Source organism: Ischnura elegans, chromosome 1 (genome assembly GCF_921293095.1).
Source record: "Ischnura elegans chromosome 1, ioIscEleg1.1, whole genome shotgun sequence".
Taxonomy (NCBI): domain Eukaryota; kingdom Metazoa; phylum Arthropoda; class Insecta; order Odonata; family Coenagrionidae; genus Ischnura; species Ischnura elegans.
The window spans coordinates 115,855,710-115,880,950 of NC_060246.1; the positions used below are offsets into that span (position 1 = coordinate 115,855,710).

Here is a 25,241-nt window from a genome sequence, read left to right on the forward strand (position 1 = left end):
AATACTTTCCACTCTAAAGCAAGTCCACGGGACAGAAAACATCACCGTTTAGCACAACTGATAACATTGCTCGAAACTAAATCATTCGAAACTGAAGCGCGTGTTCCTAGCGATGCGGAATATAAAGCGTGCCTTTTTTGTCCTGGGGCTTTGTTTTCGACCCACAGTTGCCATAGGTCGTAGATTTTTTCACGTGGGTTCCAAGATTCCCTATGAGCTTCCCCCGTCTATAAATTTAGTCTCTGATCTACTGCCGTTACGTATTCACTTTTTCACTCTATTTTGTTATCATACGCGATCTTTTTTTAATCGAACCTGAAATATTAATCGAATCCGATGAATTTATCGTACATAATTACTTAGCGATACATTGCCGAGGGATAGGGAGGGGGTCAGAGAAATTGCGGTGCTCTTCGGGGCTCTCTGCTTCCATTCATGTATTATTTATCGATTTTCTCCGTCGCATCTCATTCAGGTCGGCGTCTATAATCCCTCAACGGTTTGCGAATCCGTCCCCTTTCATCAAGGATGCCACCATCACAATCTGAAGCGTCTTCTTTGCTGAATTTAGCAGCGCATAAATTTTCTGCCGACGCCAAGGTCAAAATGTTTTCTGATCCGGCGTGATGCTCTGCCTATCATCATCGATGCATCATTACTAGTTCTCGTAGAGGTGAGCTACAAAGGATTTCAGGCTTACCCGGCGAATCGATTGTAGAAAGAGTAGGAAGAGTTTTTGGGTTTTCACCGAATCCAAGGGTAAATTTCCTCCGACGTTTCGAGGGCGTAGTCTGCCGTCTTCTTCAGGGTAATCCCTGGATAATCCTTACCCTGAAAACGATGGCAGACTATACCTTCGAAACTTCACAAGATATCAACCCTTAGACCTGGTGAAAATCCGAGGCCTCTCTCTACAATTATCATTCCTCAAAAAAGTAATTGAACGATTTTTCAATGTCTTGTTAATGTGTTTTGACGCATCGTGGATAACAGTACAGGTTTGTCGGGAGTCATTTTCCCGCGTTCCCGCGGTATTTTTCCTGTCTAATCAGCAGTTTGAAAATGTATATAATCTGAAATAGTACCTAATTGTTCTCAACTGAGTCGTATCGGCCTGGATCTAGGAGATTTTAAACTAGTGTAGCCCGATATTTGATTAAAAATCACATTTTCTCGCCATTTTATCGAAACGGCATCCTGAAATTATTTTCACTGGCAATATTCCATTTAAAGAGCATTGAGGAAAGAAACATTGTGCCGCAGAAACAATTTGGGGCCCTTGCTCTTTAGTGTTTAAATAGAATGGCTCATGACTTTCCCTGGATATTAGTCCCTGAAATTTTTGAACAAAGTAAAAGTATCGATTTTTTGGATGAGCAACAAAGAGAGGGTAGTATAAATATAATTTCGTGTTCATTGAAATTATAATAATGTATATAATTTGAAATGTACCCGATTTTTCTCATCCGAGTCGTATCAGTCTGGATATAAGAGATTGTGAACTAGTGTAGCCCTATATTCTATTTTGAAGTTCCGTTTCTCGAAAAAGTGGCCGTCAAAGGCATTGCTCATTGCTATACCTACCGTAGATTCTTTGTGCATATTATAATGTAATTTCATGGAATTAACTGCGGTACAAGTAGTCAATATCAAATGATTTTCTTTGAGATGGAAGGAATGAGAATATGAACCTTCACAAGTTTTCTTACCCAAGGCCAATATAATTTTCAGAGGGCGAAGTGCAAACTGCTCATTAAGGACTATTTTGTCGATGAGGGAGACTCCCTCATATCCAGTGATGTGTTCAGAGAAATGAAAAACCTTAATACATACGTTTCCGTCAGCATGGCAACAAGATGTAATTAAACTTTAGTGGTCATGAAAAGTCGATACACTCATCTCCGCGCTGTTGGCAGTTTTAAAAACCTATGAAAAAGCTTAGATCAAGCTGCCACAGACAGACTGGGGCCTCCATCTTCATGTCCCTACGCGTCGACCAAGGACGGGGGAGACGTTACGCCCGCTTAGAAAACGTAGTTTAGAGCATCGCATCTTCACTCCCGCTCTCGCAACCTCCAGCGCCGGCGTCCGTCAGCTTCTCGTCCGACGTGTGGCTGTCGTGTTATTTTGAGCGGGCGTTCGTTGGCGGGTACGCCGCAAGTTGATCACCCAATTTGTTGTCGTTCCTGCGACCCTAGTGCCTCGTGCTGCATTCATTCAGCTAATTTCTCAGTGAGAGCCAAGAGATTTTTTGGGCCCGTCGCACTCGCAATCAAAAGAAAGATAACATCCCCTTCCATTTCTTTAAAGGTGACTCTCTTGATTAATCAAAGACTAACACATTTTCTAAGAACTGCAGAACTGCTTAGTTGCTTTGCTGCTAACAACATACAGTTGTGCAGTTTTTTCACTGTGATCCTTTTAAAATATCTTTACGATTGGTCCAGTCGTGCGAGCTCGGAATGTTTCGAGCGGCGTCGCAATAAGAGATTAGAACTGCGACCCTAGTGATGTGGGATGTGGAGAGAGAGAGAGAGAGGCGGTAGTTGCCATGTTTTCTCAAAAGACTTCGTCATTGCGTGGAAACGAAAGACTGTCAAAAACCCTCTTCCCCTTTGGAAGCAAAGCTAACTTACTCACGAAGAGTACACCGTGGAGGGCAGAAAGCGACTGAATTTCCCAGAGGCAAGGCAGCGCCTATCGCGTTTTGATTGGTTTTCAGGAAGTCACGTGCCCTCCACCCTCACCCCCCCCGAAAAATTTAGGTCCGCCTATCAGTCGTAAAGATATTTGAAATTAACTCTAGCAGAGGAAAACTTCCCCAACGGTAGTAAAATTGCCTTAATGAAACGGGGGTTTCGCAGTAAGAGAGAATAGATTGTGAGCACTTCTAGCGTCTTTACGAGTGAACGTATCCCTCCCTCTCGAGTGTTCTTATTTTTTCTTTTATAGAGGCTTATTATTCCTTTTTAACTTAGGCTAGCATAATGAAGTTTTCTGTGCGTATAGAGAACACCTTTGTCAGCATTTTCCTGTTTCTCAAGCGTAAGAAAATTTCATATGGGGAAACACTGAGGTAACATAATCAAATTTGAGACATGTTGAACAAGGTTTACTCTGTAGACTCTGAAAATTTTAAAGTGAGTGTTTAAATTTTAGGCGAGTAAGGCTACCTATTATAGCGTCTTGATTAGTGGTACTTAGACGGAATGGGTAAATGGAAGCATGATAGATGGGTTATATCATGTAACGGGTACATGAGGTGTGGAATATAAGAGATGAGCTTGGTGGATAGAAAGAAGTACCTCGTAGTAGGTGGATATGAGGAACCCTCGGAAGGGATAGTACGTAAGAAGGGATGGTAAGAGTCTTGAAGAGATGCGAAGGTGTGCTTATATGCATACTGAAATGAGGATTTTGGTATTGGGTGGAGAGCTTGCTTTACAATTCTATATCTTTCTTTAGTTTGGCCCCTATATGATTTACTAATCTCTCCTCATCGTGCCTTTGAACCCCTTTCCCTTTCGCCTTGCCTTGACATTCGGGTCTCCCCACGTAGGCCAAGCCAACTCAGAAAATTAGGAGTAGGTCAGACCTTTCCAAAAAATTATGATAGATTAATTATTAGTTTTCCTTTTCGTATCCTCTTTATTATTTACGAGGATGTGCTGTATGTGTTCTTTCATTTCACGGTATTTGGTTGAAAAGTTGAATAAATACTACAGTTAGCTTTCTAATGAAAACTGTGCTATTGTAGCCTACTTCTTGTCGATAGGATCTACCAAAATATTACAAATTTATCTCCGCATCATCACCTCCTTCAAGGATATCAGCATCGTCTTGATTTTCATCACATCCTTCATCAACGGCTGCGGTCTGCATATGTTGTTCTGTACTTTTCCTCGCTTACTCCATCATGTCGAGCAACGACTCGTTTGCTTTTTCATCCGTCTCATTCTTTTCTTCATTATCTTCCACGACTTAATCGCTAATTCCTGCTGCCTATTATATTTCTCTCTCTATAAGGTCCTCACTGCTGCTCATGCATTACAGCAATCCATTCCAAGTGTATTTGCGTGTTTTTTTAAATTTCTTATCGAGCGTACATATCATCCGCTCTTTCCTGTTTCTAATACGTCTTCTTTAAATCACTGCATGTTGGAGAACGATAAACAACAGCAATTTGGTAAATTGCTACATTTTAGTTAACCTTGTGCAACCTGTTTCACCCCTCGCAGCATCATCAAGAACACTGAGCCTGTACTTGATGAAAGGAGAGGTAGTTATTTTTGTCGGAGGAAGAATTTTATGGCGGTCTTGTTAGGTGCAAATGATGAGGTCGAAAGAGGAGAAACAGGTTTTTCAAAATGTATACGGTTGTTAAGAGTTTCTTCGTATTAAATTCATTTCAATATATGTATCCTTCTGTTTAATTATTCGTTGATACCAATGTAGTTAATTTTTTTGGCGTATATTTTTTACCGGAATCCCAAATCCTTTCGGCCATCTTGCGCTAACCTGTTCTAACACGTTGTTTCGTTTTCTGGTATAGGTACTATTTGCTATATTTGTAGATGTCATTCTGTACATGCAGCAATCAGCACAACTTCAGCTTGATTTGGATTCTTTTATGCTGATAAGAAACACTAACCTCGACCATAGCAAGCTGTTATATTTTTAAAATGATTCGTATTAGTCTTTTATGGCTCGCTATTCGGTTAGGCTCTCCGCAATACTCCTCAATAGCAACCAGCTGCTAATGCATGTTGCTAAGAAATGAATATGGAGGCTTTTAAGGCGATATTAATTGTGTCATTTAACTCAAAATTATAAACTGCTCAACGCATGAAACAGAAGCTCGAATGATTTTTTATTTAATTTAATTTATTGGTATATACAGACGAATTGCCCATTCTTTCAATGTCCTCAATCAGCGGATTTCCAAAAGTCCATCCCTCTACATTGCTGTTATTATTGTGCGATTGATGGTCCATACAGAATTTTTGTCATTGAATCATGGTTTGATCTGAAAATTACCTGTGATAAGGTGATACTTGTACCGAAATATATGGCTAGAAAATAATTATATACGTCGCCAGTTGTGAGACATTGTCAACAGATTAGCCTTTATTTTGAGTTCCTTAGACCTTTGAACTTTTGGTACCGTTTTTATATTTTTTATTCGTAGTAGTTGCAAACTCAGTGTTCCTGAAGGCATCCGCCGTAACAATTCTGAGCGCCAGCTTTGAACTATTGGCTACGATGCAATTTGTTAGTCATATTTTGTGTATTTAGCTAGTATATAACGGACTTTTTTCGAGTTATGGATTTAGGGTTTTTAGCGTTACGAAGGTAATTTCCACATTTCACATAAATCCTATCGGTATTCTGATATTAATAAATATGCGTCTTATGTTGGGTGAATTTTTTATTCTCCGGAGTGCCGTGCCTGGTGGGATCTTGATCGCGCAATCACTCCCGGGGTAATATTTGTATCATTCGATTATTCGGGGTTAGTTGTTGTTTACACTCTTGATAGTGATTACTTTCCTCGATGAATGTTTCTCCCTGAATGAGCCTATGAATCGAAACTGCAATGCAAACTTATTACAAGGGGGCTGCGGCTTTCGCGATTTTTTTTATTTTAGCTCACTGAGTAATGGGTGGAATAGAAATATTATTTTTGTCGTGACGTAGTTTTTCCTTGCATCTGCCGATTTTTTTTCACAAAAGCCGATTTCTGGTCTAAGTGAACGACCCCATCATTTGTGGTTGGATTTGATCTTGTTTTTCTGCGTCGTCTCTTTTCCACGCGCTGTAGCCGTTGCGTCTGTGCTTCTATTAGTTAAAGCGAGGAATAGAACTTCTAGGCCAAGGAACACCTTTGAAAGCGCTTGGGTGTGATGCTTTGGTTGTGTGGAATAGCATTCACCGGCGGCGTGAATCCTTGCCTCCCTTTCATATCATATGTGCTGGCACTCACCTTATCTTTCACTACCCGCCGAGGGAGTCATCCTTCTACGATTATATGCTCCACTTCGATGCCCGAGATGGCCCTCTGCCAAGTGGAAAAATACTCGTGCGCTGTATCGCGCTCTGCTGCAGTGGTATAGATTTTTTAAAACACACTAGTCTTGAGATCAAAGATTTGATAACCTATCCCTATTAATTTCCAGCAAAATCCCATGTGTTTTGCTGAATTTTCAGTATACCTTCAATCGCTTATCTTTATTTTAAAATATGTAATAATTGGCAATTCATTTTTGTCGCTTTAGTACACTTTTGTATGTATGCACATTAATAACGATACAAATTGTTATTACCCAGTTGCTCCTGTGGATAAATTTTCAAATTATCGGCATGTTGTGATTTTTATGCATCGCATATAGGTTGTAATTGAATTAATTTAGTCTATTATTTGCCTAAAATTTGGGAGCTGTTAATATTACTCTTGTATTTTACTTCTTTTATGGCAGATGGTGAAAATGCACTCCCAAGTGCGCATATATTGATGATCATTTACCCATAGTGGTACTTGCTGTCGTTTATTACGACTTGGTGCCACGCAAATATTGAGGTTCGTAACTGAAAAAAGGTCGAAATCATTCAATTGCCACGCTAAGTATATCTTGCTATTTTGACATCAAATTGAACTCCAGGTTAACATTTCTTTTCAATTTATCCGGACCATTTTGATTGCCATTTGGATCCTGTTAAATACCGGTGATTGCGCACCATGTGGTCTTCGTTATGTAGTTGCATTTCTTTTATTGATTTAAGAACCTTTTATTGATTAGGTGTTGCAGACATATGAGTTTTTTAAGTAGTCGGATTTCTTGGCCTGTCTTTCCCTCAAATTTTCATTCATTCGTGGCAAAAAAACTGGTGTCTAGGTGACAGAGCACCATGGTTTGATAGTCGGCACAAGTGGCTTTCGTGGGTTGATTTCTTCGATCCATTTATTGATTAGGTGTTGCAAACATACGAGTTTTTTTTAGTTCTGGGATTCCCTGGCCTTTATTTCTCTCAGTGTTTCAATCATTCGTGACATAAAATGATGGAAACGACTTTCAAATGCTTCAGTTGAGGAATCCGCCGTGTACTTTTTCCAATGGTGATACTTATAGTCGCCTTTTAAGCGTCGTCCGCCTTCGTTCGGTGAAAAAAATTAAAAGTTTTTCGCACTGCCCACTTGCTTTATTTTTGGGTACAACGCATTTCAGGGCAATGCGTCATCACCTGAAAGAAATATGATTAATCAAGCGTATTTTGGGAAGGTTCTCCTATAAAAAAGTGAATGATAGGTGCTTTGCTTGCGTGTCATAGCCTCCATTACGGCGCGAGAATTAGCCTTTGTAGACAGAAAAAAATTACTCCCCTTAATAAAAAAATGTCCGAGAAGGAGCCGCTTTTCCTGAAAAATGTAGCAAACTGGCAATATGTGATTTACAGCGTATTCAATAATATTTTAGGAACCATATCTCAGGGGTTATGGATACATGCTTAAATTGCATGAGTAGGCCATTCATGAGTCAGATGCGTCATCGTGGCACTGAGAATGTCATTTTGAAGCGACGTTTTATTTCTTGGTCCGATGTAAACAATTTTTTTCTCGCTCAATCTGAGATACAACCAGAACCAGAAGGTTGTTTGGAAAGGTGTGGGTAGAGCTCAACTTTGGTCAATTATAAGATGTAGGAGAATGGATTTTAAGTACGCATAGTGTGTGCCCATGGGTTCTGCAGTTCCCTTTCCTCTGGGTCACTTATTTTTTTTTGGGATTTCAAAGGCTTCAACCGGTGTTGAACTCCTAACCGACCATCAGAAGGCACCGGTTGTGAACCCGGGGCCTTTAGAATGTAGCCAAACGCTCCAGTTTTTTTTATTTTGGCGCAAGAAATATGAGATTTACAAATTCAGCTCCAGCTCTCCCGATTCGCTCTTCACACCAAACCCTCTCTTTTTTGTTGAAATTATGGAATCGTATTCCCGTTTGTTAGCCGTGCCTCTGTTCAGAATAGTTAAACGCATTCAATAAAATAAAATACGTCCTTCACGGAGAAATCAAGGCGTACGACTGACTTAATTTCAAAGGAGACACGATAACTTGGGAGCTGTGGCGCTGCATGTTCAAATTATTAACAAAACACCCTCGGCATAATGTAGGCATCATATTTTTTTGTACACCTTCAGCCCAGAAAGTTATTCCACACTTTTCCTTCGCTCGGTTGGTGTCCTTTCATACCTTGCCTCTCCCCAAAGCGGTAGTTCACGGTTTAGTCCGGTATATTATCTTGCAGATTGTGCTCTCTTTTATCCTGCGCCCCCTCTCTTGGACTGGCTCAGGAAGGGAAATATTTTGTAATTAATATTTTCCTTGAGCTATCCTTTCATGCGTTCTCGTTATCATGAGTAAAAATGGCGCTTTTTTCAAAATATTCATGCATCAAGTTTTAGTGATTGAAACGGACCCCCAAAACCTATGTATTGTCATCCACCGTAGACTACTTCATTTTTGCTAGTTTTTTAAGTACGGAGGACTTGCTAACGGCTCCCTTTTTTGACTGCCTTATAAATAAAATTTGCTTACGGGGAGAAATATTGAGTATTGACTTAGGTAATCGTCCGGTTTAAAAATTGTGACTTGTGTGCAAATATCTTATGACCAATTTATGCTAGTGGATATAGTTTTTTTTAAATCGACTAATTCTCGAGTCAGCGTTTCGTATTGTATTTGCTTCATCGACGCTGTTTGCAGTTTTATACAAAATTATATGTATTAATAATAACAAAAATTATGGGAGAAATACAGGTTGTACATGTCCTACTAGGGCGGCATAAATTTTGAGTGGTACAATTTGTGTTTACTTTTAATCGAATTGAAGTACTGTTCCGCCGATTTCAGGTGAAAATGGTCCATTTATCTCAGAAGCAGTTTAAGGTCATTATTTTGGTTAAGCACTTTCCGTTGCGCCTTAGTGGTCTGGAATACATTTCAGCGATAATTCGTCTGAGGTATGCGCTGACAAGCAGATTTTAGTTACTCAACTATAATTGATTGTTAAGCTGGCGAAATAAAAAGTTTAATTGGAGAGCCACGTAAAATAACGCCATCTTTTCAATCTATTCTTGAAATTACGGGCGGTGGCTCTCCCCACCCGCCACTTAATCCGGCACTTAAATGACAATAAAAATTAAGGGAGAAAGTCAGGTTTGTACATCTTGCGAGGGCGCCATAAATAGGGTGGTTTCCTATTATTTTTTTATTGCATAAATCGAAAGATTATTACTCCTGGAGTACGTATTTCACGCTTTTAGATTTTTAAATGACGATATCTATTTTTCGCGATTAAATGAAGAGTGAAAATTTTCAAGCGCGCGAAAACGCGACGGCTAAGTATGAATGCTGGGAAAACTCCGTGTGACGTCGTTCTGGTTCCCCCTGCCGCAAGTGTGGTGACCTTGGGGCGAGGCTTTGAGCGCTGATACGATGCAGGATGCTAGCAGGTAGCAGAGTACCCTGCTAGCTGGTAGCGCTTGGCATAAATAAGGATTATTAATACCCTATCAAACGAAGAAAACGTTCCGACCTTAGCCAGTTTTAATGAGTGATTATTAAGACATGTTTCCCAGAGCTCTGTGCCTCATGCATGCATTGGTAATCTAAGACGATGTAAAACTCCTATCTACTCGTATAGAAACTAGATCCCTGTGACGTCACGTGGAGTGGCATCGCATGGGCGCCAATCTGGCCTTTTTCAAATGAGGATAAAAATTGACCATTGCCATGCGTCTAAACCGGTATTTCTAAAACCAAATAATTTGTATATTATGAATACACTAATGGTGGGTAAGGAATCGCAATCAATGCCTTTCGTTTTCTTTGATGAAGGAAACTACCCTATTGTGCGCGGTACAGTTTGCTTTTATTTCAATCGAATTAAAGTACTGTCCCGCCGATTTTTGGTTAAATTTATGGTTTATCTCTTTCCGCTTTTGGATACTTATGTCTTCTCTTTCTCATTTAGCAGGTGTCGTTGATCGCAGGGCCTTGAGATGGTGGTGGGGGAGAAGATAGACGGGGGCGAGGTGACGGGGGCGATGGGCGAGGCGGCGGAGGGCGCGGCGGGCGGGCCCCCGGCAGCGGCCGCGGCCCCAGACCAACCCCCGGCCGCGCAGCCGCCCCCGCCGCCCAACATCCACAACATAATGGGCGGCATGCAGGGGACGGGCGGCGTCCGACTGCACAACCACCGCAAGAAGCTCAAGCAGAGGTGAGTGCCCCTCTCCTCTTACGGGCAGATCCACTGTGGGGGTTTGCGGGGGGTCAATCCCTCCCTTTCAAGAAAAAAAAGCCTTTTTTGCCATCAATTTAGTGTAAATTAAACTGTCCTCTTTTTACTTGGTGGCATGCCACTCCAAAAATTTAATGGGAAATAATTAATATTTATTAACCAGAGTATAATTTCCAATTCATTATATTGCATTATAGTTCCCAGTACAATTTTCCATCAATTAAGGCTTGAGTAATCAATTGTCATTTATAGATAACACACTTGATAACTTCTAGTTTTTTTGTGGGAAAAAACAGATTCTCTTGCTTGAAAAACAAACAGTTTGTGGATCAGAATTCCCCCAATTATAGTGCCTCCCATATCCTGTATGTTCCTGTGAAGTTTTACCTCGCCACTCCCACTCATTTTTTCTGCAGTCAATTCTGAACTTAGTTGGCTTCGATTTCTTGGTTTTCTTGTTTATGTTTCACCCTATCTGATAGGCTACCCATGCAATCTTATTGACTTTCCATTTAACTGTTTAACCACCTCTGGCTAGCTAAATGAGCTACTAAGCAAACACTGTAGCATACGATCTAGAAATAGGTATAAAATAATTCAGCATATTTTGTTTTTCAATAAATCTAACTCAATCTAATGCAGATCAGTATATTTACACTCAAAGGCTTGCATTTTAAGTAATCCAATGTGAGATGAGGGGTGTCAAGCAAAACGTCAGGACATATATCTCAGGGGGAGTCAGATTTTTACCCAACAAGCTAGAAAATTTATTACAGCATGAATGTATATCAAATTTTTATCATTCACTTAAATTATTTGTAATTGATTGATATCCCATATGTCTATTACTCATCAGATATATGTTGGCTAATTGAAAATTTTGACTGAACTTTAATTATGGATGGCTCTTTATTTGCAAAGAACAATTGTCCTATTTGCCAACCTGCCCTGCTATGCCACCAAATCATTAGAATATCAATTCAGGATTACATTATAGTCCAGGGATTGACCTTTATTGCTTTTTAAGATTTAATGTACCTCAAGAAGATAAACAGTAGCATAGTATGGTTTTTATCTGCATTCGTCTTTGTGATGGTGGTATTAATTAGCCATTAAAAGTAGTCTTCAAACTCTGACTTACTGAAAATACAAGAGTGCCTCTCCTGCAAAGGGCAATATCGGCTCAATTTATAGGTTACTAATGCACATTCTTTACACTTCTCTGTATTTTTGACATTTTTCTATTTGATTACAGGTTTGACATTGTTAAAAAGCTTGGGCAAGGAACATATGGCAAAGTTCAGCTGGGCATAAATAAGGAGACAGGACAGGAGGTATGATCCAGATGAGAGCTTATTAATATATCTTGGAAACCTGAGAAAAATTAAGGCCATTTTCAAAATTTGTCAACATTTGCCCTTTTAATTTGGGCTTGTGCCTTTGGTTCCCTTGTTCTTTTCCGTTTTCCTGGATAAGTCATATTCAGACTTTTATGCTGAAATTTGTATTTTGATATAATTGTGGTATGGTGTGAAATTAAATTTCATTGTACTCATAGATTTTTGATTAATTGAGGTTATATCAAACCAAATTATGCAATTTTTATAAATTGTATGTTTAATACATTGCTGTCTATTTTCTTTTCAGGTTGCCATCAAGACAATAAAGAAAGCCAAAATTGAAACAGAGGCTGATCTCATTAGAATTCGGAGAGAAATTCAAATTATGTCTTCAGTCCAGCATCCTAATATTATTCATATCTATGAAGGTATATTTTAGATTTTTTTTAGTATTTGATGGTTTAAAATTTATGAGGATTTGTCTTCATTATTTATTTCATTATTAATGACTTGTTAACCATGCATGCTGTTTGTATCTAAAACATTATTGTGATTAGAGCTACGATAATGTAGCTGACACTAAGTGTGTCATTTCCATAAATGACAATGGGACAAAGACCTATAAGACTCAGAGGTAAATAAGCTTCAGATCTTGTAAATACCTCATAATGCCGTGTAGGGAAATGATGTCATTATAGAATCAGTGATGTGACTACTCGTATCATTAGAAATTGGAAATAAGAAGATTGAATATAAGAGGACAAAAGTAAATTTCAGCCTGGAAATTTTTTTTACATATGAATTTTCTTTTTTAAAAAGGAAAAAGTATTTTAAAGCTAATTGTCAAGGAGAATATTAATTTTCAGAAATATGTAGAAACAACCATAACTAACCACGAGTGGTTAACATATCTGGAGTCACCAGTAAGTGGTCTAAACTGAAAAAATTCAATAAAGGGAAAATAATTCACCTTATATTAGGCATGTGCTGGATACTGTGTGTAGAATCTTTCAGAGTTATTCATCAGGAAGAGATGTTACTTCCAGTATACACTCTTTTCAATAGATTAGTTATGAGTTCTGCAATAAATTGGTCTTAAAATTTGTGTGTTGTAGAAACTGAAACCGTATAATGAATAGTTAGTACACTCTATGTTTTGAAATATAGTATGTATAGAGAATTATTTTTCCTTATTTGGAATATTGGTCATTCCTCTATGTGATGATGAGCACCATTGGCTGCTATATGTATATCTGTCTTATTGAATCTCATCTGAGTTTTGTCCCTGTCATAATATTCACACTTATATAGTCTATGAGGTATAATTAACGATTTTGACCCTGAAATTATGATCTAAAAGTTATGGAAATGTTTTTGCATAGCAGTTCAAATTTCTGTACTTCATAAAGTTGAAATGTCATACATTAGCCTGCATGTGCTAACATAAGGTATTACATATATGCTTGTCTTCATTTCAGTTTTTGAAAATCGAGAGAAAATGGTTCTAGTCATGGAATATGCTGCTGGTGGTGAACTGTACGACTACCTCAGTGAGCGGAAGGTTTTAGCCGAAACAGAAGCACGCCGCATCTTTCGTCAGATTTCCACTGCAGTTTATTATTGCCATAAAGTATGCAACTTCGTCACTATTTCTTAAATTTTAATCATAGTTTACTTTTTACATATAATGATCAAATTTGCGCTACAGATGCATCAATTTTTTTCCATATGTATGTGATAATCCCCCTTCATTATTCCACGTGGTAGCCTCCTCCATTGCAGAACATTCAAAATTGTGGTAGTTTTGATTTTTTGAATAATTACTTCTGATTTTCTTTTCCTTAAAAAAGTTTCCATAAAAAAATAAATATTTGAATGGCATAATGGCATGTGATACTGATAATTTTTTCATTATTGGCATGCTCAAATGCTCATTGTGTTTGTTGGGATTACTTTTTGACTTTTTGCTTTTAAAAGTCTGTGGAATCATGGGCATACCCAGCAAGGGATAGCAGGGGGCAGCTGCCCCCCCTAAAAGCAAGAGTAAATTTAGTTTAAAACGAAATTAATTCTTTATACCCAATAAAAGTGATATTAGTACATTTAAAACATGCAATAATGATAAAATTATTTTTTCGAGCAAATAATTAAAAAAACTAATAAACTACTGTTATATGCATATCTTTTGGTTTCCTTAACCTTTTCTGTGTTACAACTTCAATGACCACGGCTTGCCCCCTCTGGACTTGATCCTGGGAATGCTCTAGTGTGGAATCATTTCTTGCTAGTCATTGACAGGAATACAGTGGAACCTCGATCTGTCATTTTTCAGGGGGATGGATGAAAAGAACGATGAATGCGGGAAAACGATAAATGCGGGAATGGTTGTCCGGGTTGCCTATGTCCCAGGATCCTCTGGATTTTTGCGAATTATGACATTCATTAATGGATTCAAACGAGATTTCAGCTGATTTCAGGAATATTATTACTTTATCGAAAAACTTAGGTCATATTGTTGATTCGACTTATCTCTCTTTCTAATATCCTAAGGGAACAAGCCGCCTTGCTAAAAAATTTTTGAACTCAACTCGGAATTTTCACTGCTATTTCACTGTAAACATTCTTATCCATCAAATGCCATTTCAAGTACACGTATTTACGCGAGAAATGTGCGTGTTATGCCTCTAACAACTGATTTCGCCGTCGCAGTGATTGGTTATGAGATGGATCAAGAAGGCCAAAAATAGTTTATTATTGGAAATGTTCCTTTCTAGCAATGAAATTTTTAATATGATTGAGGCAATGTGGCGTTAATCGTCAGCGGCACGCCCACCTGATCCTCGGCTTCATCCCACTTCTTGTTTTCACCTGGGATCTCGCTCTACCCCCACCCCTGCCGTGATGTGCTACCGGACAAACCGAGGCGTTCTGCAATATTCACGCATTCTAGCCCGGATTTTTTTCTTCATCATCAATTATTTTGAGTCCATCTTTTAAAGTTCTCACTTGTATCTTCGGAAGGGCCATGGTCCGAAGACGAATAAGAATAAAACTAATAAAAATGAAACCGGACTCCATTGAACCCACACGGAAAACACTCGCTAGTTTTAAGTCAACCCACCCCGGAAAGTACGGAACCACTCGTACGAGGTGAAGTTCGGCACTAATGCTATCGCGTACGGCGTAGGCAGAGCTTACTGCAGAGGGTGAAGCATGACCATATGACTGCGCAATTAAATTTTTTATCCTATAGAGAAGGCAACTTACCCACTCATTTCTGACAATAAGTAGCGTAGCTCTAGATGAGCAGATGAATTCAGATTGCTAGTCGAGAGAAACAAAATATCCTGAGAAGACATCGCTTCGTTAGCAACTCAGACAAGTGAAACTTGTAGCATAACTCGTAAATTGTAACCAGACTCGTAATTGTTTTCGAAAAAAATCGCATCAACTTCCGTGAAGCTCACTATCAGCTGCGAGGATATCGGTATTCGCCAGAAATCACCATCGTATTATTCCAACTATTTCCTTGCTTAAAATGCTTAAATAACGTTAGAAATACGTCGTGTTTGGTATCAATCTTTACTAAATTACGTGCACATCACTAATATCTCAATATAATAAAAGTATAATACCAATTGCCGAAATTCATTTTTAGATACCTTTTGGGCTAATAGGTGATTCATGCAGCAGTTGACCTCCACCTTTGAAGCGAGTCGGCTAAAAAAAAGTTAGCGGTCGAGAGAGGGGGAGGCGTGAAAAAGGTTTCTTTTGTTCTCGAGTAACTTGATATTTTCTTTCGAAGCTAAGGTCGTCGTAATACGATCCCTGCTCGAGCTGGGACCTTTTTTTTTCGAAGAAGAAGAAAGCTTCAACCGGGGAGGGGGGATACCGAATCTTGGGAAATGCGCTTATGTAACTATCCCACGGCACTCTGCTTCTCCCTATCGCATTTCAATGTCCTGGGGAAGATTCAAACTATGTGTCTGTCGTTATTAGCCATAAATAACACGTAGTAAACACTTCGTCTCATTTTTATCAAACGATGAATGCGGGAAAATTATTCGACGGGACCGCGATCTTCAAACGATAAATGCGGGAAAACGATACTTCGGGGAACGATAGATGCGGGAAAAAATTACATTGTCTTTATGGAACTTAATTTGGGACCAGGAGCGGCGAACGATGAATGCGGGAAAACGATGAATGCGGGAACGATAAATCGGGGTTCCACTGTAATTCCTCTATTTGCTCTCTCAGATTACCTTTACAATTCTATCTCTGTGATTGGTGAATTCAATGTGTCCCAGATGTGTGAGAGGAACCTTAATCATCATATTGGATGGAAAAAAAACAATCTCTTTTTTTTGCAGCACAAGATATGCCATAGAGACTTAAAATTGGAAAATATTCTTTTGGATGAAAATGGCAATGCTAAAATTGCCGATTTTGGCCTCTCCAATGTGTTTGATGAAACACGGCTCTTGAGTACATTCTGTGGAAGTCCTTTGTATGCATCTCCTGAAATTGTTCGTGGAACACCATATCATGGGCCAGAAGTAGATTGTTGGTAAGTGCTCTTCATTATCAGTAATATGGAATACATAATTTAATTCATTCTGCAATAAGATCTGGTGTTTTCATGATGCTCAAGTGGTGGAAATTCTAATTGAGCTGTCCTCCATTTAATGTTCTCCATAGTAGCCACTTTTTCATGCTTGACTCATGCATTATCTTTAGGGCCGAAGAACACCTCTTTTCATTCTTGCCTTTAGCCATGAGGGTGATGCATGGATAGTCAAAATTGAAATATGTATTTGCCTCTATGGAGGACTTAAGTCAGTTGCAAATCTTGAAAGAATGTCTGTGCATTTTATGCTGGCTTTGCATTTGCACTAAGGATTATCACAGTAATTGCATTTGTGAATTAAATGCTCAATTCCCATCTTCTAATTTTATTGAAAGAAGATCTTCCGGATTGATGTGGAGTAAAGGGAAGCTGAGCTACATGCCTCCATTGTATAAGTAGGAGGCACCAGATTCGTAGTACTAGCATTACCATGGTGTTATAGTAGTGCTCCAATCGCAAATGAAGTTTTGTCAAAGAGTTAAAAGTATTGTCTTCTGTTTTTCTTGAATTTTAGTGGTATTTAAAAAAAGTTAATTATAACAAATCATTTATTCTGATCAAGTTTCTGTTTTTATTGTAATCACCTTCGGGGCCTAAGACTTTCTTTTTTATTGATTTGATTTACGGTGACATAAGGTGTTTCAATCACCAAGGGAAAAAGAAAACTCTGAAGCCCCAAAGATGGCTTTAATAAAATTTTTAAGAAATGATTGTTTGTTATTAATTTAAAAAATAACACAACCAACCTCCCAGAAAACCAGAAGACAATATTAAAGCAGTGGTTGAGATATAAGCATCACCTATTTCCAAAATATATTTTTGAATGCTAAGTATAATTACTCTTCATAGGTGATGGAAGAGCCATGCTGTACAAATATGCATTTAAACTGTGCATAATTCTGGAATCAATTGCTTGCTCAGATTACAGTTGTGCTCCAATTGCAAACTTTTGTGGAAATATTGTGTTTGGAAGCATATTTTCATCTATATTTAAAGGATTTATACAAATCAATTAGACAATATGTAGAATTTTTAATTTGAATTGCCTTTTGTTTGCAGGTCTTTGGGAGTTTTATTGTACACTTTAGTTTATGGAGCGATGCCTTTTGATGGATCAAACTTCAAGCGTCTAGTGAAGCAGATCTCTCAAGGGGATTACTTTGAGCCTAAAAAGCCGTCTCGTAAGTCTTAAATTGATTTCAAGTTTCTTTATTTGTGTTAATTTTTCCAACCTACTTACTGATAATAATGTAATGAAAAATCTATGCTTAACTATGATAGCTATTCATGTAAAAAAAACTACAATTCATTGTGTGTTCTGCGTTTTACTCCTCTTATTCTAAGCAGTATCAAGCGAATGAATATGTTTTTGCTTAATTCCAATCCTACGTAGTGCTTGGTCTATTGGTGGGCCAATTTGTACTTTGGGTGGAAGTTATTGGCCATTGAACTTTTGAAGGGGCCAGGAATACCTTCCAAAGCCAGCTCAGGTTATTACCATCCTCTCTATTGAATTTATTTCCAATAATTTCAATTAGAAGGATGGTTATTATCTGAGATGGGTTTTGAACAATCATTTCTATACCGATGCACAACATTGGAATATATATTAGCATGTATGAAAGATTGTACATGATATTATTGCTCTGCTCCTGCCTCTTGTGAAATTCTCTATAATATTTTCAGTAATGAAATGCCCATTGTCATATTTGTGCATTGAATTGTTCTTTCAGCTGCCTCTCCCCTCATACGTGCTATTCTTACCGTGAACCCTCGTCGGCGGGCAAACATCGAAGCCATCTGCTCTCATTGGTGGGTGAACGAAGGATATGAGGGGTCAGGTGGGGTACCTTCGTGCCTGGAAGAGGCGGAGGAGCTGGCCAGCCGCACTCCTGTCAGGCTCGACCTCCTGCTATCGCTCGTGCCTCCACCTGCTGAGGGAACTGTTGTTGTGGGAGCGGAGGCTCCTGCTGTCGGCAATGTGCCTGCCATCGCCGATTCGGCCGTAACAGGTGTCCCTACAGAGATAGGCAATGGGGATGTCGTGTGCCAGGTGTGTGTGTTTGTGTGTAGGTCCCATTTTAACGCTGTAGATGCCGTTTTAATGACTGCTCGTGAAGGAACACCTTTCACTAGTCTTCACCTCTGTCACAGAGAATTGTCACATGTTTTATGATCGAAAAAGATTGGTATGGGTATCTAGCATTGTTAGTCTTTGATAGGACAGAAAATTGGTAAATGAAGCCAAATCAAAATACCTATTATATTATAGAATTTCAGGTTTTCCTGGCATATAGTTTGCAGGAATGGTTCATGGGTTTCCCACATGATATTGATATGGATTGTACCTTTGGTCACAAATTTTCAAAGCCTAAGTCTACCATTTTATTCAACAATAGATAATGGAGATAAATTTTTGTCCATATTTATGCCATTGAGTAATCTTCAGTTGGGTCCTTGTGGACTCTTAATTGATTGTTTTTAACCCTGGAGATGATGGCAGACTTAGCCTTAAATTCTTCTCTTAAATACACCAAAATCAATACCCAGCGGGAATCCTGAGAAATATTCCTGCAAAATACATGATACTTTTCAATAAATTAAAGGAATGAAGGACCTTTGCAACCACTTAGGGCAACTTGGTTGCTATCAACGGAGATGTTCCCAATTTTCTAATATCACTTTTATGATCTCCTGCTTCTTTTTTGACCTCTCTGAATATCCTCCTTCTCTTGTTGATAATGATCAATAATAACTGAAATTCTAGCGTAGAATTTCCTTCCCATCTTAATTTTTTGATTATTTGGATTTACCTTCATTTATCAAGGCATGAGTGAGCTTGAATTTATTGTCATGTGTTTTTGAAATTCTTCAAGTGTTTAATTCTACGTTATTAGGCAGTGACATTGTGACATGTCCAATAGCTGCGTCCTATCTCATCCATTTTTCATGAAAAAAATCGTTATGCATTCATGGACAGGCATTGTGCAAGTTAAAATTTTGTGTTGCATTTTTCTGGTGTCTTTAGGGGATAGTTTTCCTGTTTGCATGAATAATTTGGTGTTATGATTTTTGTTAATTGTTTCCAAGCTGCTAATAAAAACCAAATTAATGGTGGATGGCAATATTTTGTGGAACTGTATGGCAGGTAACATGATGACAAATATCTTTGCATGGTCCACTGAAGTTTTTTATTTACCAACTCAGGTTTTTGAGAAACTATGTTACCTTTGGAATAACATAGTTTTTCAAAACATAGGTTAATAAATTAAGAAAATCTGCTAACCATACAAAGGTTTTTTTGTTATTATATCACCAGTGATGGTCTGCTTATTTATAAGCAAGACGTATTACTCATTATGTTTGGTCTATTATCATTAATCATCTTTTGGTATTTCATCTCCCTCTTTTGGTTTTTATGTTACACATCTTATTAGGCTGTTTACTGAAGGTTTTTGTCTAATTCACAGATGATATGGTAATAATATGTTAAGTGACCAGAAAAAGATTATGCACTTGTCAATCTGCGAAGTGCTTACTTCAATTTCCTTGATATTGTTAGCTTTAAGTTTCTGTTATCTGTATTCATTAATTTAGATCACGTTTTCCTTACTTCACTTTTCAATTATTTTGTAAAACAATTTAGTGGAATGCATTCATCTATGCCCCTTTGCATTTCCACTGAAAATGTGGAATTTGAGGTGAAATTGATGACGTTCATTTGAGTAACTCTGCATGTGTATCCAAATCTAATTTTGACCTTGAAATGCTTGCTTCCTTCCAGCCTGTTCCTCCGAGATCGCACTCTGTTGGAAGTTTCATGGACCTGGAGTATCATGGGACTCCATCTCGGATGCCTCCATTTGTTCCACCCGAGAAGAGGAGAGGAAAGGCAGGAGGAACTCCTGTGGTGGAGAAGGAGGCACCGCAAAAGAGGAAGTTGGAAGGTGGGGGCGCAAGCGGTGTCTGCGTGCCCAAGCGGATTGACGAGGAGGGCAGGAAAGAAGAGGAGGCGGTGGCCATGGGAGGGTCGTTGGCAGGGGCTGTGATGAGTGTGTCAGGGGTGCTCAGGGAGGAAGAGGAGGATGAACTGAAGGCTGAGGAGGAAAGCGTGACTGCTGGCATCCAGCAAGCAGTTCCTACCGAAAGTGCTGTGGTTCCCATCACAAACAGTGAAGTAGAATCCATGGAAGTGGATGAAGTGAGCAGTGTGGGTGAAGTGAATGCTGTGGTTGCGGAAAGTGCCACTGTCCCTCCCTCAGAGGCTGTCAAGGGAGAAGAAGCAGCCTCTGCGGTTGTGTGTGATGATCGGACAGCTGAGGGTGTTGACACCCAGGAGGGGAAAGCTGCTACCCCAGTGACGGAGGGACCCTCCCAGCCACCAGCTGTGGAGGCAGTGGAGGAAAAACAGGCTGTGGATGTTGTTGAACCAGTGAGTGCTGTGGAGACTGAGAAAGTGGTTGAGGGAGAGGGAAGGGCAGCTGAGAATGATGTGGCTGTGTTGGGGAAGGATGGTGCTCAGGTGGAGGGGGAGGTTGTGGTAGGGAAGGGAGAGGAAAGGGGAGAGGAGAAGGAGGCTGCAGTGGAGCCAAAGGAGGAAGGGAAGGGAGATGACCAGCAGCATCATGAGGAAGAGAAGAAAAAGACGGAGGCGGAGCTGGAGGAGGACGAGAAGAAGAAGGCAGCCAAGGCTCTGGCACGCAAGAGACTGAGCCTCAAGATTCCAAGGAAAGCCGTGGGCAGTGTCGCTGCGACTGATGTCCCTCCGCCGGTGCCCACTGTGGGTGAAGGTTCTAAGGTACCAGAAGGGAAGGTGTCCGAGGGTAAACCAGACAGGGTCTCGTTGCCATCCAAGGATGCCTCCCCAAAGTCGGTAGCAACGAAGACGACGGAGAGGAGGAGGTCGCAGGCATTTGAGCGCTTCAACAGCCTAGTGGCTGCAGCCTCATCCCCCTCTCCGGACTCTCCCACTGCAGATAAGCCCAAAAAGGTCTTCATTCCAGGCATTAAGGTAAGGCCATTAGAAGTAGTGGCAGAGAGGGTAGACAGACGTGTGTGGGCAACTCTGGGAAGAATTGGAAGGATATCAGCACACTCTGAGATAGCAAACACACCTCAGTTCCCAAGTAAGGCGTTCTTTCTTCTTCAGAGTAAACACCAATTTGTGGCCTAATGTCTAGTCATGGCTCATTATTCCAGATCTACTGTCACTACCTTGAAAGAAGTCTGATGATAGCTAGTATGTTGGAGAAAGGGTGGTGGGGGGACAATGTTGCTAGGTCAAAGAGGTAGTCTGTCAAGTATGAGCAAGAATATGACTCAAGTTTTTAGGAAGCATCTAAGATACTACAGTGCAACCTCGATATAACGACACCCCACGGTGCACTAATAAACACTCGCTATAGCGAATTGTCGCCATACCGGAGGTGGAGCAAATAATAGCCAATATACCTGTTGCGAACAGATATACAGGAACAGAAGTGGTGCGGCGACAGATAAACATCTATCCAATAAACGTAAGCATAAATCCAGACGAAAGGCGATGTTTTTTTGCATCACTAAATTTCCTTACTCAAATAACGACTAACTATACAAACAATTTATTAGCGCCGCACTGAATAAAAATCATGCAAAGCATTGTTTCGTCAATCATTATATTTATCGAACGACAGTTAATCACATAAATTTGAGACTGAGCACTCCATTAACTTCATTTCTAACAGATCGCTAGCAATTACAGAGGTTAAGGAGTCTTCATGAAAGTCTTCCGGCGGTGAAACCCTCGCTATGGCGAGAGCCAACACCGAAAGGGTCTCGTAAAAACGAATTTTTTAACACACTTATTATAGGGTCAATTGACAGTGCATCGGCTATCTCTCGTAATAGCGGGGGTGTCGCTATAGCCCGTACTCGCTTTAATGAGGTTCCACTGTATTAAGTTGAAAAAAATGAGCGATGTTGATTAAAAAAATGGTATAGTTTAAGGAAATTCTAAGGAAACATCTTTCTAGATTTCAAACAATCACACAGTATGTGCCTCCAATCCTTCTTTATTACAATTCTTATACTTATTTGCGCTCCATGCCATCATCTTTCAAAGAAATTTATAACTTGTACACTGACGGATACTCCTTTCATTCATAATACCTGTAAGCATGTCTTCTGATAATTTCTTCACTTAATGCTTCATGGTGTTTTTCTTTTTTTGAAGAACTCGTAGGTACTGACTACTACTCGTAGGTACTGTGAGTATAATGTTGCTCGCTCGCTCCACAACCATGTTTTACAACACCCATTGGATTGCATTGAAATAATTATAATTCTTACTCTGAAAACTTGATAGCAAAGAAGTAAAATACTGATTGGCTGAGCAAAAATAGTCGGAAAGAACATGTAGGAATTGGCTGAACAAAGGTACAGAAAGTCAGATACTTGTGCAGCCGGATTTTACAGCAATACCAGGGTTGGTAGGGGAATAAGTCGAGAGAGGAGCTCAGCTTCTGGACCTAGGATTTTCCAAGTCCTACCCCACTCTTTCCCTCTTGAAGCTGTCATTGGACGTCTTTTACCATAGTGACTGTAAAGAATACCTTATATAAATGAAGACCTTTGACAGACTCCCGTCCCACCTGATAGCTTCTTGCAGCCTGCAATTAATCCTTAATACTGTAGATTTGCATGCTGCTGTTAGTCAATCATACAGGGCTGAAGTGATTTCAGCGTCCCCTTAATAGATATTTACAATTAGTAATAGAAGGCCTTCCACTCTTGTTTGTATAATCCCAGGCTACATCCAAGTCAAACTGTGCACCACTAATCATTTAAGAAGAATTTTTGTCCTTTTCTAATTGATACAAACAATTGAATAGCATTCCAAACTCACACAAATTACATTTGTTTATTGCTTTGGAGATTAACTAATGAACCCTAGTGAAAATTGGAACCCATAGTGAAATATGTAGATGGACATTAGTGAGCACTTTTATACTCCTAGCTGCTGCTGTGTATGTATATAATTATCTCTGGTACTTCCTTTTTTATTTTTTTCCTGATCCAACATTTTTGGTGATTAGCATTTTTTTCATTCTCATTTTTCACATTAATTTTTTAAAATTTTATAGTCGTATCAATTTTCTGAAATTGATCATTCTAATAATAGCTAAATAAAAATATCTGTGTCGTCTTTCTAATCAAAAATTTTTGGTTGTTAGACTACGAATTCCTTGAACTCATTTGAATGAGAGAAAAAAATCTTGACTCAGTATTTTAATTTTGAAAACTTAAAAATGTGATAAATAAGATATTATCATCTTATTATAATAATTATGATAAGTATCTATATTCTTTGAAGATTTATGAATAAATTGGCTAAATAGCTTTCAAGTTTAACTTTTTTTGATTTTGAGTTAAATCTGATTGAGTGATATTTTTGCAGGTTAGTGATGCCAAAAGAGCTTTTGAAAAGAAAGCAACAACTCCAACTGCAGCAGCCAAAGTTAATAAGCCTACTAGCACAAAAATTATTCCTCCGTCTTTGCAAGCCAAGGCTGAAGTGTTACCTTCATTCATAAAAAAGAAGGTTAGTGCTGTTCTTTATTAAATGCTTATCACTCCATTTGAAATTTGAATTGATTATTGATCATTGCTATGAGAGGTTTGTTTTGTATGTGTCTCCTATGGTGGATGCGGTTTCCCCGATGCATATTATTGAATGACTGGTCCCATAAAAGATGAAATTTTCCCATGGGAAAGAATGAAATTTGGTTGTAGCTGATGTGGAAGAAAGAAATCCCTTTCCACCTTTTGTGATTTTAAAGTGACCACTGTCAAGGTAATAAGCCTTTGTATGCTGCTGCCCCTTGGGGCCCTGGGCTGCTAGTGTGTTAGACTTCTCCTCAGCTGCTAGGTGCAGCACTCTGATTCTTTTTTTGTATAAGTACAAATCAGTGATTAGCTAGTAATTGTAGTCACCATATGCCTTGAACAAATATTTATTTTCTATATTATAAATTAAAGTATGAAATAGTTGGTTAGCTTTTGCTGGATCGTCACTGTTTATGAAAGAATTTGGAACATTTGTATTGGCTGTGTACTATATTTCATTTGCTTACTCTGGGGAAAAATTCTACAATTTGCAATTCTGTTAACACTGTTAGCATTAGAATTACTATTAGCAGTGTATGCAAAAAGTTTTGCATGTGAAATTAGTGCTAATACGATTTGGTTATGGGGATTGATTGGGTATGGTGGCTACAGAGCTGGCTTCCCACCCTGTGGGTCCGGGGGTCAAATCCCAGCTGTAGCAGAGGTTTTCAGAGACTGTTCAATCCTTGATTGAGTGTTTTGTGGAGAGCACTTGAAGTACAGTACAACCTCCATGGGAAGTTGAGCTGTGGTCCCATTCAGTGGTGGATCCGGGATAGGGACAAGAGGGGGGGAAGGAGGGGATCCTCAGGGGTAACCTTCCAGCAGAAGTGGGGGTCCAAACAAAATTACCATTTTATGTAGTCTAAATTGGATACACAAGGTTATAGACCCCCCTAGCCCCTCTCTTGATGTACCACTGGCCCAATTGGCACCTTTCATTAAAATCAGGCTTATGCCAATGCCGAGTTTCCCTCCATCCTTCCTTCCCCACCCTTTCCTCGTAGTGTGAAAAACCTTAGTTGTCAGATACCTCGTTCAAATACCATACCTTAAAATCAGTTTACTTGCCTATATTCATGCTATGAAAGAGACTGCCAATCCTTTTGAAGGTAATTAAAGAGAAGGGAAGGATATAATTTAATATTGGGAAATAATAGAGCTTTTAACTTTTGCATGACATTGCTTATTTGTGTGAATTTTCAAACCAATGGTCCTAGATTTAACTTTGGAGTTAAACCTCTCAAAACATCCCACCCTCATAATTTTTTGAAGATTCATCACATTTTGCAAATCGTCATTGAAATTTGGGGTAGTGGCAAGAAGGTAATG

At 39.1% G+C, this 25,241-nt stretch overlaps 1 protein-coding gene and 1 long non-coding RNA gene across 2 annotated transcripts in view; both read left to right on the forward strand.

Annotated features, from left to right (window-relative positions):
* The window catches only part of LOC124168706, a 167,731-nt gene extending 157,648 nt beyond the window's left edge, over window positions 1-10,083 (forward strand). The window contains exon 4 of the long non-coding RNA XR_006866979.1: window positions 10,032-10,083. This is a non-coding gene — a long non-coding RNA (uncharacterized LOC124168706). The remainder of the gene's footprint in view (window positions 1-10,031) is intronic.
* Window positions 10,084-10,101: 18 nt separating this feature from the next.
* LOC124162099 (serine-rich adhesin for platelets) overlaps window positions 10,102-25,241 on the forward strand; it is a 70,484-nt gene continuing 55,344 nt past the window's right edge. The window contains exons 1-9 of the mRNA XM_046538528.1: window positions 10,102-10,274; window positions 11,551-11,629; window positions 11,943-12,063; window positions 13,114-13,265; window positions 16,009-16,205; window positions 17,325-17,446; window positions 17,999-18,318; window positions 20,050-21,276; window positions 23,701-23,844. Coding sequence (XP_046394484.1) covers window positions 10,102-10,274; window positions 11,551-11,629; window positions 11,943-12,063; window positions 13,114-13,265; window positions 16,009-16,205; window positions 17,325-17,446; window positions 17,999-18,318; window positions 20,050-21,276; window positions 23,701-23,844 — 2,535 coding nt within the window. The remainder of the gene's footprint in view (window positions 10,275-11,550; window positions 11,630-11,942; window positions 12,064-13,113; window positions 13,266-16,008; window positions 16,206-17,324; window positions 17,447-17,998; window positions 18,319-20,049; window positions 21,277-23,700; window positions 23,845-25,241) is intronic.